The sequence below is a fragment of the Trachypithecus francoisi genome, unplaced genomic scaffold (assembly GCF_009764315.1).
Source record: "Trachypithecus francoisi isolate TF-2019V2 unplaced genomic scaffold, Tfra_2.0 Lachesis_group18, whole genome shotgun sequence".
NCBI classification, from domain to species: Eukaryota; Metazoa; Chordata; class Mammalia; order Primates; family Cercopithecidae; genus Trachypithecus; species Trachypithecus francoisi.
In genome coordinates this window covers 8045151-8061583 of record NW_022681463.1, presented here as the reverse complement: position 1 = coordinate 8061583, position 16433 = coordinate 8045151, and the positions used below count along the sequence as shown (strand labels likewise).

Sequence of the window (16433 nt, the reverse complement as noted above, 5' to 3'; positions counted from 1 at the left end):
ATTCTCAACAACCGAAATGTAGAAACAAAGTGTTCATCAATGGACAAATGGAAAAATAAACTGATATATATGCATATAACGTAGAATATTTTTCAGCCTTAACAAAGGTAGAGATACTGCCACGTGCCACAATGTGGATGAACCTAGAGGACATTATGTTAAGTGAAATAAGCCAGACAAAGAAAGAAAAATATTATATGATCGCACTTATATGTGGAATCTAAAAAATAAAAAGTGTTCAAATATAGAGAGATGATAAAACGGTGGTGTCCATGGTGGGGGAGATGGGGAGATGTAGGTCAAAGGATGCAAAGTAGCAAATATATAGGATGAATAGGTTGAAGGATCTAATGTAGAATATGAGGACTAATAATAGCATATTGTATTCAGGATTTTTGCTAAATGAGTAAATTATAGCTGCTCTTGCCACAGGGGTTGGGGAAGGGTAACCAAGTGAGAGGACAGACATGATAAATTTGTTCCACTATTAACCATTTTCCTATATATATGTTTGCTATGGTTTGAATGTGGCCCCCGAATCTCAAGTGGTGGAAACTTAATCCTCAAATTTATATGTTGATTGGAGGTGGGGCCTTTGGAAGGGACTTAGGATCACATAAGGTCATCAGAGTGGGGCCTGATGGTAGAACCTGTGGCTTTATAAGAAGAGGAAGAGATGCCTGAGCTGAAGGGCATGCTCTTGTGCTTTTGCCAAATGATGCCCTCCACCACACTACAACACAGCTGGAAGGCCCTCATTAGGGCTGTCGCTCAACCTTGGACTTCCCAGCCTCCAAAACTGTCAGAAATAAATATCTTTTCTTTATACATTACCTAGTCTTTGGTATTCTGTCATAGCAACATAAAATGGACCAAGACAATGTATCTTATAACATCATATTGTATATCTCAATATACCTTAAATATGCAAAATAAAATTTATTTTTTTAAAAGAGCATAGAGAAGCAATGGCCCAAGCTAAGTGGGAAGTCAGATGTGCTGGCTTTTCCTGTGGGCTTTCCTGTGAACTTGGGAAAGCTACTCTATTTCTCTATTCTTCAAATTTATTTATTTACTAAATTTAATTGTTGAGCTACCATGTTAGACAAATATGACCAAGAAAGTTCCTGCCTGCTTCTTCACACGTGTCTGATGCTGCTAGCTGTTCACTGCATCCACTCTCGTTTCTGCGTTCTCCCTTCAGGCTGAGGTCAGCAGTTCACAGGAAACAACAGGGCACTCACCTGCCGGAGCGGGGCAGCAGCTTGGCCCCTTCCAGCTCTACCGCTCTGTGATTTTATGTGTGGAATTTCTTTAATCGTTTGTCCACACTTGCTTTTGTGTGTGTGCCAATTGATGAAGCTCATGATTTTTTAATAAATTTGAAGTTTCCTCATGGAAATTTTTCTATCCTTTAAAATGTTATTCATCCCTTTGTGGAAATAATAATGGAAATGAAGGGAGATAGAAACCAATTTTTCTGGTAAGGATTAAGGCTGAGAATTTGAAAGCTGTCCAGAAATTAAATAAAACAGTTATATAAAAGTATTAGTCTATATTTCCTTTCAAAACCTTAAATATGAACCAATAAAATCAGGCTGGGAATGACAGAACAAATATACTTTCAAATAGAAGAAAACTTTTCTAGAGATAGAAAGTTTATCTGGCTAGTGTTGAGATTTTCTCTTTTTTTTTTTTTTCTTTTTAAATAAGTTTTATTTTTTAGTGCAGTGTTGGATTTTCAGCAATATTGAGCAGAAGCTACAGAGAGCGGCTTGATTTTTTCCAGGAAAAATTTCCTAACTGCAGTTTCCTGAGATGATAGGTTTTCAGATTTAGGTCTAAAGTCTTCCAATTATTAAACCATGATTAATGGGACATAGTACACACAGCAGCATTGCAAATTGACTGTGCTTCTGAATTCCTTCTAAAGGAGATTCATAAAATTTACAAAAATAATTTTACTTTACAATTAAAGACTATCTGCATTGTTAATACCCTTTCTTCATTACTACTCTCTCTGCATAATTATCATCCTCTAAATCCTACTGGCTGAGCTCCCTCGATGCCTTTATAATTCCTTTTTATTGCTTCCTGTCCTCTAATCCTCCAGAACTTCTGAAGCATGCAGAATTTGTCTGCATATAAGAGTTAGAATTTGTTCTTTGCTTGAACAAATAATGTTGAATATGTCTGTTCTATTCCAAAACTTTAAGGCATTGCTCATGCTCAGTGTATTCCTCTGCTCGGGGTGTCATCACAAAGTCCCACATACTAAGGGGCTTAACACAATTCAGCTTCTCTCATTTCTGGGGCTACATGTCCAAAATCAATGTGTTGGCAAGGTTGGCTGCGTCTGGGGGTTTTCAGGAACGCTCTGGTATGGGCCCTTCTTCTTCGCTTGTAGATGATCATCTTCTTCCTACGTCTATTCCCACTGTTTTCTCTCTCTCTGTCTGTATCCAAATTTCCCCTTTTTATAAGTATGCTGTTGTGGGAAGAATTGCATACTCCAAAAATGTACCCGTTGAGCCCCTAACTCCCAGTTCTCTGACGTGTGAATGTATTTCAAGATAGGGCCTTCATAGGGGTGCCATGAGGCTTTCAGGATGGGTCCTAATTCAATAGGACAGATGTCTTCATTGGACACAGAGGAAATTTGAACATGCAGAGACCCCAGAGATGTGCTGGCATGGAGGTAAGACCGTGTGAAGACACAGCAAGAAGGCAGTGTCTACAGGCCAAGGAGAGAGGCCTCAGAAGAAACAAAACCTTGATCTCAGACTTCTAGTCTTCAGAAGGGCGAGAAAATTCATTTCTGTTGCTGAAGCCCTGTAGCATGCGGTCTTTTGTCACGGCAGCCCTAGTGGACTAACACATACACTAATCACATGGGAATAGAGCTCATCCGAATGACCCATTTCAACTTGATAAGCTCCATAACCAAGTTATTGCCATATATGGTCACATTCTGGGGTGCCAGGGGTTAGGATGTCAACATCTGGATTTGGAGAGCAGGGGACACAATTGAACACATGACACCGAGTTTGGGGTACCCATTCAAAATGTAAATTCCATAAGCTTAGATGCCACATCACTTTTCAGCCTTTAAGTTCCAGGTAATGGAGTTGTGTGGCGGTGGTGTGAACTCCATTCAGCCGGAGCCTCTATACTGCGTTGACAGGAGGGTGGGATACAAGGACAAAAGACAGCTTTGACATGAAATACTGAGGTGCTTCTTTCTGACTCCCAACGGAGGACACTTTGTTACAGTGCATCCAACCATCAGCCCCCTTGCTCTTTCACACACTGCCACAGGCACCCGTGGGCAGGAGCATTGCAGGCTGTGCAGGGCATGGCTGCCCCTCGCTGCTTGTCCTGAGTGACACCTCTCACCACAGAGGTTCTTCTTGCTCAAAGGACGGAGTTGCTACTCATTAATGAACTCATCCAATGTTTGCTTACTGAACACAAACAATGTGTCCGGCACTTTTTTGGTGTCCGTGGACACACCAGAGGACATACGTTCTTACCTTAACCCAACTCACCAAAACGAGGAGACAGGCAAGTGGCCTGTGATAAAAATGCAACCCAGTGAGCACCACAGCAGCAGAAGCACAGGGTGCTGTGGGCACACTTGCTCCAAACTCCCCCTCGGGGGTCAGGGAGGGCCTTTCCTGGGAGCCTCAGTTGCTTCAGGATTAGTCAGAGGAAGCTCTGACGGACGGGCGTCCCGGGCAGTGGGGCTTTACATGCTGGGTGGCTATAGTTGGGGTGTTAGGTCCCAAAGAGGAAGTGATGATGAATGAGGTTGGGGGGCGGTGGGAAACAGGTCAAATCAAGTCAGGTTAAGGAGCTTGAAGACTCTCCTAAGGGAATTAGGACATTGAGTGAGGGGCATGATCTGTGCCAATAACAGGTTGCATGGCAAGCATCTCCGACACGATGAATGCGCAGACTCTTTCATCCGTCTCTACTTCTTGGTATACATTTATTTTACAGTAAAATTCACAGGCTATGGTAAATGATACAGCAATAAAAATATGCCTTGCAGAACTGCATTTAATAACACATGGCTAGGAATAAACCACATGGCCATTAGTCAGGAACTGAGATCTGTAACCCATGACATCAGTCACCAGTTGGCTGGGGGAGGTGACTTGATCTTGCCTGTTTTGTGTCTTTTGGATGTCGTGTCATGAGCACCACTTATCAATTCAAACATAAGTAAATACACCTTATTTAAATATTTCAAAAGTATGTAATATCAACTGCTGTAGTCCTGGTGACTTCAGTGTGGCCGCAGGACCTGTTCCTACTCATTGGTGGCATCAGACGTTAACTCTGAAGCTGAACCTTAAGGGCCCTGGAGCTATGAAAATGAACATTCATCCAGTGAAACTGTCTATTTACCACACCGGCAGACATGGCACTGCAATGAAGAGATGGCGATCGAGAACTATTTTGGCTTTTGTCTCCAGTTCTCGAAAACTGGTCTTTGCATGTAATCTCTTCCAAGGTCTATGATATGTGCATATACGTTGATTATCTATCTATCTATCTATCTATAAGTAGATAAGTTGATAGATATCTCTCAACGTATATGCACATATCATAGGCCTTGGAAGAGATTAGAAGGAAGTTTCTCTGGCTCTTCACAGTTCACAATGGAATGCTACATCTTAAAATTACCTCTGGGGAGGTCGAGGTGGGTGGGTTACGAGGTCAGGAGATCGAGACCAGCCTGGCTAACATGGTGAAACCCTGTCTCTATGAAAAATACCAAAAACCAGCTGGACGTGGTGGCACGCATTTGCAGTCCCAACTACTTGGGAAGCTGAGGCAGGCGAATTGCTTGAACCCGGGAGGCGGAGGTTGCAGTGAGCCGAGATTGCACCACTGCCACTGCACTCCAGCCTGGGAGACAGAGCGAGATTCTGTCTCTAAATAAATAAAAAAAATAAATTACCTCTGTAAGAAGAATTTACTACGCAGTGAGAAACAGATCCTATCTTTGGACAATTATTTCCCTTGTGATTGAAATTATTTTCGTTTCCTTGCAATGTTTGTTCCTGCGTATTTGAAGGTGGACTTCCTTGGGTTTTCTCAGCCCACTTACACACAAAAAAAGACTAAAACACAGCAAATGTCCCTAAGACAAGCCCAAAAAAGCATCTCCCCCACTCCCTCAGGTAATGACGTATTCCGTAAAGGAGGAGATTTTAGTGAAGGTTACCACGAGCCTCACTTTCTGGCAGGAGTGGGTTTTGGTGTCGACGTCGGCATTTTCAGACTCTCTATGCCTGGGTTTGTCACTCTTTTGATCCCATAAATTGGTCAATAAAGGTACAACATACCATATTTAGGACTGATCCAGTAGTGTCAAACAATAACATAATAACCGGAGAACCACCATCTTAAAATAGCATTCTAGAAGTTTTATTCCTAAATGAACTTTTTATTTTCAAGTTTTCTTCTTGGAGAATTTACACATTTACTCCATCAATGCTGCTATCCCTAAATTAAATTCACTGTTTTTTTTTATTTGGAATTAACTTTAAAAGTAATTTTAAAGTTCTGCTTACAAATCGGTCTTCAATTTTTAAACCTAAGGTATTTTTTATTTTAATTACCTACATTACCTGGAAATTTAGCTATTTTAATTGTATCTATATATAAATTGGATATTTGAATTATGTATAAATTATATAAATGTTGATATGGTATAGATACTTTATAATATATCATTGTACATATATAATATCTATAACACAAGGATAAGGTGATTTGCATTCATAATAATAGTCACACAGACATTTTAGAGACTTTAGCTCTCTGTTCTTACCCTTTACACTAATTTATGTGTGTATATGCATCCTAAGACTCTCACTCACCAATCTGACAAAATGAGCCATCTAGCAGACAATTTCCCTGAGAATAATGACCCAGACAGTTTTCTTTTCTTTATTTAACCAGAAAAATGTCTATGTTCCAAAATGCTTGTAACATCCATTTTTAATGTGATGTGTGATATTGAGAAATGAGGACATGTTTGAACAATGAGATTTGCATTGCAAAGACAGCAGGCTGTAGGCGTGACCACCTTCCATTTAACCTACTGACTGACTTTTTCCGGCTGTGCATAGCAAGGAAACAATTGCTTACACAAGAATTTCAGGATGGGCTGGCAGGTCGTTTCCTGTTCCACTACAAATGCTGGACTAAAAGCCAGGAAATGTGGAGCTATTCTTGTTTCTGCAATTGCTTGTTTTGAGGGAGTGGTTAATCCTCAAGGCATCAGACTAGATGACTTCAGTAATTCTGGTTTGTCTAAGATTGACTCAGTCTATAATCACGTAGGATAATTTCATTGTTCAAAGTGGTCCAGTATCCAGAACAGCTACCAAGTGCGCATAAATTCTTCACAAAGATGACTGACTTGTAGACAAAATAGGTAAACACTCTCATTGAATAAGATTTCACCCGTTCTGGGAAATCTCACTTGACCATATTCTTCCTAAACTGACATTCCAGAATTCAGACTTTCCTTTAGCGTCCAGCTTTGACAGCCACTGTGTGGTCAGTAGTTCTAAGTTCACTCACTCACGCTGAATGCAGGGAAACCTTCGTCACAGGTGTGTGTTATCACCTTCTTGCTGTAGAGAAGATCACTACATGTTTTGATTCAGCTTCCACCTAAGAACAGACTCAGCAGCTCAGCAGTGCGGGCGCTGGCACTGCCTCTCTGAGGGCAGCGCGCATAGTCTGGCTTGAGCAAAGGGTGACTTTCCTTCCAGAGGGTGCAGAGGGCCTGAAGGTATTTGCCAGACACAGTATCACTTCTGCGCAAGGTTAACGAGTGAGTATGGGTTGAAGTCACCAAATCTTCCCGTGATGGCATCAAAAAGGACAGCCGTCAGGCACTGTGCTCTGTCCCCCGTGGTACCCCCTGACATGGTGATGGGCCCTGACATGGCTCAGCTGGGCCCTCATTGGTTCCCTGGGGCACCTGGCTCCGAAGCCCTGCTTCTCAGGGCTGATCGAACTCCCTTTCCTGCAAGTGCTCCTGGCTTGGTTTTCTCCACTCTCCCTGGTCTGATGCATTTCATGTCTACTCTTAGACCAGGCAAGGTATAGTGATGAGAAGCAGAAGGATAACTTGAACTATGTTACAATTTCCCCAAAGGCTGTAGAGGTGAGCAAGCGCATGCAGGGCCTGCCCAGTTGTCAGCTGCCTGGAGGCAGAGGGGGCGGTCCACGAGTTCTCCGTGCTCTCTTACAAGCATCACCCAGGTGAACTGGAGGCAGAGGGGGCCGCCCACGAGTTCTCCCTGCTCTCCAACAAGCATCACCCAGGTGAACTGGAGGCACCAGGTGAACTGGAGGCAGAGGGGGCCGCCCACAAGTTCTCCCTGCTCTCCAACAAGCGTCACCCAGGTGAACTGGAGTCAGAGGGGGGCGCCCACAAGCTCTCCCTGCTCTCCAATAAGCGTCACCTAGGTGAGCTGGAGTCAGAGGGGGCCGCCCACAAGTTCTCCCTGCTCTCCAACAAGCATCACCCAGGTGAACTGGAGTCAGAGGGGGGCGCCCACAAGCTCTCCCTGCTCTCCAATAAGCGTCACCTAGGTGAGCTGGAGTCAGAGGGGGCCGCCCACAAGTTCTCCCTGCTCTCCAACAAGCATCACCCAGGTGAACTGGAGTCAGAGGGGGGCGCCCACAAGCTCTCCCTGCTCTTCAACAAGCATCACGAAGGTGAGCTGGAGGCAGGTGTCTTCCTCTCCCCACACAGACAAGAATAAAACCTCATTCTCCTCTGCAGCTGCACCTGCCACACCGCAAGCACCACCAGGCTGGACTACAGGGGGTCCCATCTAGCTCGGGCCTCTGCCCACGGCCGCCCTGGGCACTGAGTGTTCTGGCACTGGGCTCAGTACTGTTAGCCACTTGTGGAGGTGAGGCAATGAGAAGTTATAGTGGGGGCGATGTTCCAAAATTCAGAGCTACTGGCAGAATTCAGACATCCTAATTTCTCCTCAATTCCTTACATACATTCTCTTGCCAAAGACAAACTTGACCTGCTGGGATCTTTATGAATATAGAATTCAGAAAAAGCAATCTTAAGTAGGAATGATCTGAACTCAAACCTGAAGATATTAACTGAAATAAACCTGAAAAAGCACAATGTTTTAATGGAAGAAGACGTCATGAACATATGAAGTTACTACATTTTACTTGGTTTTATAACCTACTCTCATATTTTTAAATTTTTATTCTGGGCATACCATCTCCCGTCACGTTTTTGCCTTAAACTTTGATATATTGATTAAAATATTTCGTATGAGATTAAATGATGTTATAACGACACTGGTCTTTTTATTATTCTGTTTTCAAAGGAAAAAACCCTGATTTTAAAAAATTAAATGAACATATGTATACACAGGGGAAAAGAAAGAAATTGAAATGGCATAAATGTTCAAATTAAAATCTACAGAAGTAGATTTTTTTTTCCTACTGAAATTTTCCTCTCATGAGGACACCTTTTTGTCTTTTAAAATTCTTTCTCAACTCACTGGATTTTTGCAAATGTTTTTTCTTTCACAGTTGTGAACTCACTCACAAGCAAACCGTGAGATGCCAAACATTAAAAAAAATTCCTTCGAATGTGATCCATATGCAGAGCAACGCATTTCCTCCCCTCGGGTCGTTCCCTTCCGTTCCCTGCAGGCAGTGAACGTCCGCTCAGACACTCTGCAGGCGCGCAGAGTCGCCACCAGGGGGCGCCCACCTCCCATTGCAGCCTCAACCGCCTGTCAAGTAAGGAACAACAGCAGCCCACAGTATTTTCCCCAGAGACAGAAACATAACCTTATTCCTGTCACAGCTCAAAAAGAAAGAAAAAGAAAAAAAAAAATGGAATGCAGAATTTACATAGAAGTCTTAAAATATGTTTTATCTCCATTGTCAGTAACCCCCAGCAGACCAACTTTTACTTTCATTCCTTCAATAATTTCCCTGTGCAAGGGAGCAGCAAACCATGGCTGGTCTATTTTATCTGTCAATCAAATGGTAATTTTCTTAATGTTTGTTACCATAGCACCCTCAGCCTGTGCTCCTCCGCTGCCTCTGTTTCCTGCAGCTTGGTTCACTGTTACAGGTAAGCAATCAAGGATTTCTCCAGGGAACTCTGGAATGAGGCGAGGGAGTGTGGAGAGGGAAGCCCACGTAATTACCACGATGACGGGCTGACATCGTAGAATCCAAAAACGACTTCCACCCCCTCACTTTCAAGATGAAGCAACTGAGTTTCTAAAATAGCAGTGCATTATGCGAACTGAGCTTGCAAACCCAACAGAACCCACCTTGACAAATTTTAGCTCAATAATGCCTAACATTAAATGACATGTTTCACCCTGACAGCACCTCAGAATTTCTTCCCAATTAATTTTTAAAACATTTCTTTAGTCACGTGTCAGTTTTATTCTTTAACGGAAAAAAAAAATCAAGAGCAATCTCAGGCAAAGTGTCTTTCCTTTTATCTCCTAAGACAGAATTGGAATTAAACATATGCACAGGGATGCACTTGTCATCAAGATCCGTGGTTAGAACATTTGGTCATGACCTTCCGTAACATCCTCAATCAAAAGCATTCTACAGTAATGGACATGCATTCTCAGGTATTTCATTTTTTAAAGGAAGTTCCTGGGTTACTAAAGGATCATAGGTACACAAAGTGGCAAATGATAAAAAAATATACATTTAAAACTTTCCAATTTGGTGCATGGTGATGTGAGCACCAAGAAGAAATGATGCACGAGATACTGAATTTAATACGTGTGACCAAAATGGTAAAAAAAACTCCTGATCATTTACAGAAATTGTTCACCGATTCCAAGGGCTGATATTCCTGTTTTTGTGGGAATCCTAGGTATCAGTATATAGCCAATAAAACAATGACAGGAAGAACTCGAGGTCCTCTAAGATTCTGGGTGCAGAGGACTCTAAGAAAAGGAATCACCACGCCACTGGTTTGCCACTAAGGAGAAGCACCTAGAAAAAAACTGATGCTCACATGGATAATGTCTGTCATCAGGCCCTAGGCAGTTATGTGCTTACAGAATACTTTTTTCGAGGTCGATAAGAAAATTAAGTGAATAATCCTCGACATCCTAGAGGGAATTCTCCATCCTTCTGGAAGCTATGAATTGGATGCAGTTCAAGTAGAAAACCATTATAATTAAATTTGTTGAATTTGAAGGAAACTCCACCTATTCCTTTAATTCTTAGTGAGAAATGATTGCACTTTTAACATCTAGAGTGGAGATCAAATGCTTTAGGATTTTTTCCAAAAAGAAAAATTGCTGGAGGCAAGATGAAGGTCAACTTACTTGGTGAATTCTTTTTGATGGCACTGTGTTTAGCGATTGTCACTGTGCCTAACTCAATGAGGAAGACATCCAACAGAACTACCTGTGAACATGTGAAGTTGCTACGAGCTCACCATCCAACCTAAGGCCATCCAGGTGGCCTTAGGTTATCAGCAGCCAACTGGGAAACTAGAAAAAATACTCCCAGTTCTCTTCTGTGTTTACTCTGGTCCTTCCTGGGTACAGAAGACATTTCATGCAAAATGCATAAAGGTACCTGAGATGGCTCACATTTAATTGCAAACTTATTTCTAATGTAAACTATTTAAAAATCCATGTACATTTGTAGAAGATGGACATCCAAAAATGTGCAACTTAAAATCTGGGAACAAATGATATGCACACATGTATTACTAGGTTCCTTAGAAGCATGACAAGCCACTCCACAGTTTACCCAGAGGTCCTCTGAGAGCCGTCCTCTATTCTAACATCGTCCAGGATGAAACCCATTCTGGAGCCCATGTCTGGGACTCTTATAAGCAAGGGGCAGGCAGCTGTGATGGACAGGAGTAGAAATCTCCTTGCTCGGGTCCAGCAGTGCACTCTTTCATTTCTTTTTCCTGAGGTAGGGTCTTGCTATGTTGCCCAGGCTAGAGCACAGTGGCAGGATCACAGCTCACTGCAGCCTCCAGGACCTGAGCTCAAGCAATCCTGTATCTGCCTTCCAAATAGCTGGGACTACAGGTGCATATAACTGCATCTGGGTACTTATTTTATTTTTAATTTTTTGTAGAGGAAAGGTCTTGCTATGTTGTCCAGTCTGGCCTCAAACTCCTGGCTACAAGCAATCCTCCCACCTCAGCCTCCCAAAATTGTGGGGATTACAGGCATGAGCCACTGCATCTAGCCTCAGCAGTGCACTCTTACGGGACACCTGTAACCGATGGTGAGAAATGATGGCTGCTAGTTATCAACATGGATGAGAATTCTTCAAAGAGGCATAGATCACACCTTAGAAAAGAAGATCAATATGAAAATTATTGTCTTTTTCTCTCCGATTGTTTTATAGAGCTTCAGGGCAAAAATGACTGCAGAATTTATCCTGGATATTTTCAAGCAATTTAAACATAAAATGAACATTAACCCAACTGAAAGTGACATAAGAACCACTGTTCTTAGGTTTCCAAATGTTTAGTGATGAGATTATCCTAGGGGCCCTCTAACAGAGACGCCATTTTTCTCTGGATCTGATGAAAAATCTCTTTTTTCCTGCCACTTTTCCTTAATGATGTAGTTATGGCTATGAAGAAGCTGTCTTTACCAAACTCGAAAACAATGAAAACTGCAGACTGGATTCTCTGCCTACGTTGTGAAGTGAGAGATTTCATTCTCCCCTGGCATTCTGAATGTGTATGGAGGAAGGGGGTGAACATTCCAACATGTATTTCAGATTCACAAATACAGATATGTGTAGGAAAAAGATATAAGATAAACGCAAACACCTCACCCTTCATTTGGGTTTTTTCTCTACTTTGAGAACCTGGTTCGAAAACTATTGTTCTTCTCTAGGACAAAAGCCAATGTGAGTGTAAATGCATAAATACAACCTGTACATAAAAATCCAATAGCTTCTCTGAAGTCCTAATGTCACAGATACCTCACTGTCCCACGATAAAACAATGAAGGCCTTATCTTCATGGTTATTTGTGGAATGTTCGTTCTACGCAAAATTCATTATGAATTAATAGCCTGTGTCTGGTGAATTTTGTCTCAAACTCAAAGCAAGAAAATATTGATTTCCTCCTTTCCTCCTTCCCTGATTCCTTCCTTCCCTCTTCCCTCCTTTCTACCCCTTCTCCCCCTCCAGCAAAGAGGAGCTACATAAAAAATGACTTGAGCATCAATTCAGTAGAACAACACGCAAGCCTGTGAAATCATTCTGCATTTCACTTTCCTGTGTGCAATGGCTATGGCTGGTTAAAGACATAACTTGCCCTTCTCCCTTATCTGTAATCCTTGCAGCAAATCCACATGGGGGCGGGTTCGACCACTGCACTTTCTAATTTACTCGTGAAGGGGTGGTGCCTCCGAGAGAAAGCACAATAGAAACAGGATGAAGGCCGAGGCGCCTGACCTTCAGTCACGTGTTCTTCCCACAAGCTTGGGCAGCATAAGAAATACTAAAATGACCAGTTAATGGGTGCAGCACACCAACATGGCACATGTATACATATGTAACAAACCTGCACGTTGTGCACATGTACCCTAGAACTTAAAGTACAATTAAAAAAAAAAAAAAAAGAAATACTAATCCAGGCCAGGCACGGTGGCTCGCACCTATAATTCCAACACTTTTGGGAGGCCAAAGCGAGCGGATCACTTGAGGTCAGGAGTTGGAGACCAGCCTGGCCAACACGGTGAAACCCCGTCTCTACTAAAAATACAAAAATTAGCCAGGTGCGGTGGTGCATGCCTGTAACCTCAGCTATTCAGGAGGCTGAGGCACGAGAATCGCTTGAACCTGGGAGGTGGAGGTTAAAGTGAGCCAAGATCACACCACTGCACTCCAGCCTGGGTGACAGAGCAAGACTCCGTCTCAAAAAAAGAAAAAAGAAAAAAAAGAAAAAGAAAAAGAAATACTCATCCAGTTCAGTTCTTACGGGGAGCTTTGGTGGACGATCTCTCGATAGCCTATCACTTAGAACAGTGTGGCTAATGAATACATATGTAAATAAGTGATGCACAAATAATTTGATATATTCTCATTTGAGCATCTTATATGTTACTCTGTTTTAGAGTAGTTTGGTAACTCTAATGTCAGAAGAGAATTTTCATGCACGCATATGATAGTGTTTTATCCTTACACTTGAAAATGAAACATGCTATAACTCAAGCCACATAGTGCCAGGGACATCGTATAGCATTATCGTTCCAAAAAAGAGAATGCAGAGCAACAACTCGGATTATCACACCACCCTGGCAAAGTATCTTGTTCTCGCCATCTAATTATCATTTTATTAAAAAAAAAGAAAAAAGGCTCTTGCTCTTTATATCTGATTCTGTCTAAATTATGTAACGCTTATAAATGTCCAGAAAAGGATGCTGATATTGGTGTTTTGTGCAGTCTGACTCATTTGCTGAAAGAAGTAAACATTGTTTAATGGATAGGCTTGTTGTGTGGCTCTAACACACACACACACATGTACAATTTAGGCAGATATTTTTAAAGCTCTTAATACTTTTTACAGATAAAATAACATAAAAATTGTCAGAAAATTAAAAAAAAAAAGAAAATAGGCAAGAGAACATCAACTTCTGACTAATTTGAAAAGCATAATTTCACTGGCCTTAGCACGTCTTCTGTTCTTACAGAATTCAAAGGCAATGCAGGCAGAATCTAACCTACACTAGGTCACATGTAAGTGTATCTAATGATTGCTAATATTTTGCCATCAGATTTCTTCTTTTACACAGTGAATAACTGTGGTCTCGGTTACAGATAGACCACGTGGCACAGAAGCTGAATCATTTCCAGAGCAGTTGAGGGGAGCTTTCGCTACTTCTATTAGTGAAAGTGCGGAAAACTACCAGGCGCATCTTCGAGGTTATTATCAGTGAAAGGAAACAGCAAAGCAAACAAACATGACACAAGAAAGCAAAACCACCGGAGGCTGGTGTACAGACTCCCACCCGGCACTGTACCTGTACAGATGAAACTGGAGAGGCCTCCGTAGATAACTTCATCATTGTCAGGCAATATAAATGGACACCTCGTCTGAACCTCCAAACAGTATTGCTTGCAAGGAATTGTCTTTCTGCAGTTAAACTGTGTGACTTCAAAATACTGGGAACAGAGCCAGGCTTTGTAGACAATCTGAAAAAAAGAGAAGAATGAAAAATATAGAGGCGTGACAACAGCATGATAGAGGCACTGTGAGACGCGTGCAAGCGTGCTGTGGTTTCAAGTGGATCCTAGGAAAGCCCTCATTGCGAGAAAGCGTATTTACACAACGACAGCTGCAAGTGATAAAAACACAGCAACGAAAGTCTCCGCAATAAAAGCAAAACAGCACTTGATTGAGTCCCTAATTGAATGTAGAAGGTATTTTGGCCTTTAATTTTATGCGGCTTATTTAAAAATCAGTGGATTTAAGCAGGAAGTTAAGTTTTCAAAATCCAGGGATATCCAAAGTAAAATAAATAATTGACCCTGTTGCTTGTGCTGTGATTATTTGCTGCAGTGTGGCTGGTCAGCCAGTTCCCTTCGCATGGAGTCCCACGTCTATGCCTCGATCGGACACTAGATGGCGCGAAGCACTTTACAAAGATGGCCCAGCAGGGGTTGGGAAACGGCTGTTTAGATCTCGGACTTTCAGAGGCACAGAACAGGCAGAAATGGACATTTACATGCATGACTCACACCAAATGCATTAAAAATCTCACTGTCTGAAAGCCCGGAAACACCCAACATAGATCAGACATCATATGCTGTGGTGTGGTTGGGAGTAGGAGGGAAGCCACATCAGAGGCACAGCTTCAACCTTCTAGATGAGGTGCCAGCCTCATGAATGTTTGCTCCATATTTATATAATTTCATCAAATGTGAAAGGACTGGGACTTCATTCATCTCTTTGTTTTGGTGGCTATTTGGGAAAACAAACGTTGAAAAAATTGCCTTTTTCTGACACGTAGGAATAAGCTGATCTTAAATTCAAACAAAACAATGGCGGATGTACCCATTTGCAGTACAGGTCGCTGAAATTCAGTTATTCTCCAGGTCCTTGGCACTAATGGCTTTTATTTATCTATTTGTAGCGTTAATATTATCCAAGTAACATTTTGCTGGTTATATTTTACCTAGAAAAATGGAGGCGCTGCAGTTAAGAGATTATAAATACTTAATAGTAACAAGAATAATAGTATTTACTTTAGATATCACTGGATTTTGAAAACTTAACTTCATGATTAAATCCACTGATTTTCAACTAAGAGATTATAAATACTTAATAATAACAAGAATAATAGCTATTTGTCAACTTTATACTCTTTTCTAAGTTGTAAACTTTTTTTTTCCATTTAATTCTTAGCATGCACTTTTGAACATAACTATTAGTCACATTTTGCCCAGGAATAATATTAAGTAATAATAATATTAGGTAATGGAAGTGGAAAATTCAGACTTCAAATTCATGTTCTGTAAGACTCCAAAGACTGTGTTCCTAATAGTTATCCTATATTTAATCTGAAATCTACTTTTAAAGCACTTATGAAATCACAAGGGAGTTTGCAGATGAACCTAAAATCAACATGGCCTTCCATGCCCCCAGTCAATATCCATTTGGTAGAAGGAGGATTGTATTTTCTTATTCATAACTTTTTATTAGGTTGATCAAGATGATGCTTTATTCTGTGATCAAGGTGCCTCGGTAGAGGTAAAATGAGATAAATATCAAAGTGAGATACACTTTTAAATGGCCAAAAGTAAGTTTTCTTTGCCAGTCATCAATGGCTCATAATCACCATGTAACTTGCTAGTAAAACATACAAATAATTAGAATTCTTATAGGTCTTTTGAATGAGTCTTCTCGTAACAGTGTACACTGAAAACTTGCACTAGAAGAAAATGTTATGATAGCTGAAGAAACCTCTAAGAATTCTTATGCCAACTGGAAAACGGAGGTGGGCTGCGGCTGTGTGCCTCAGGGGGACAGCAAGAGGCTGCCTCAGGGGGACAGGTGAAGGTGGGGGTGGTGCCGGCAGCAAGAGGCTGGAAGCACCAGCTTCAGAAGAAAAAATGAAATGATTTCTTAACCAAACCATGGGGAAGTTGAAAACGTTCGTGAAAATGCCATGGACATGGACGTTTGTGTAATATGACATGATATGTAATATGACATGACATTTATTTTGTAAACTAAGCTGTAATATAAGAATGAGCCACGTATACTCTGATTCCTGGGCTTAACGACCTTTCTCAGGTACTAGAGGAAGCAGGATAGGCTTATACCTGCAGTTCAAGCAATAACATTCCATTATGAGGACAGCTTGCTTTCCGCACACTTCTGGGAT

General features: G+C 41.5%; 1 protein-coding gene across 1 annotated transcript in view; it reads right to left on the bottom strand.

Annotated features, from left to right (window-relative positions):
- FAM155A (family with sequence similarity 155 member A) overlaps positions 1-16433 on the bottom strand; it is a 703478-nt gene that overhangs the window by 33436 nt on the left and 653609 nt on the right. Inside the window, exon 2 of the mRNA XM_033177299.1 lies at positions 14067-14238. Within this exon, the coding sequence (XP_033033190.1) occupies positions 14067-14238 (172 nt within the window). The remainder of the gene's footprint in view (positions 1-14066; positions 14239-16433) is intronic.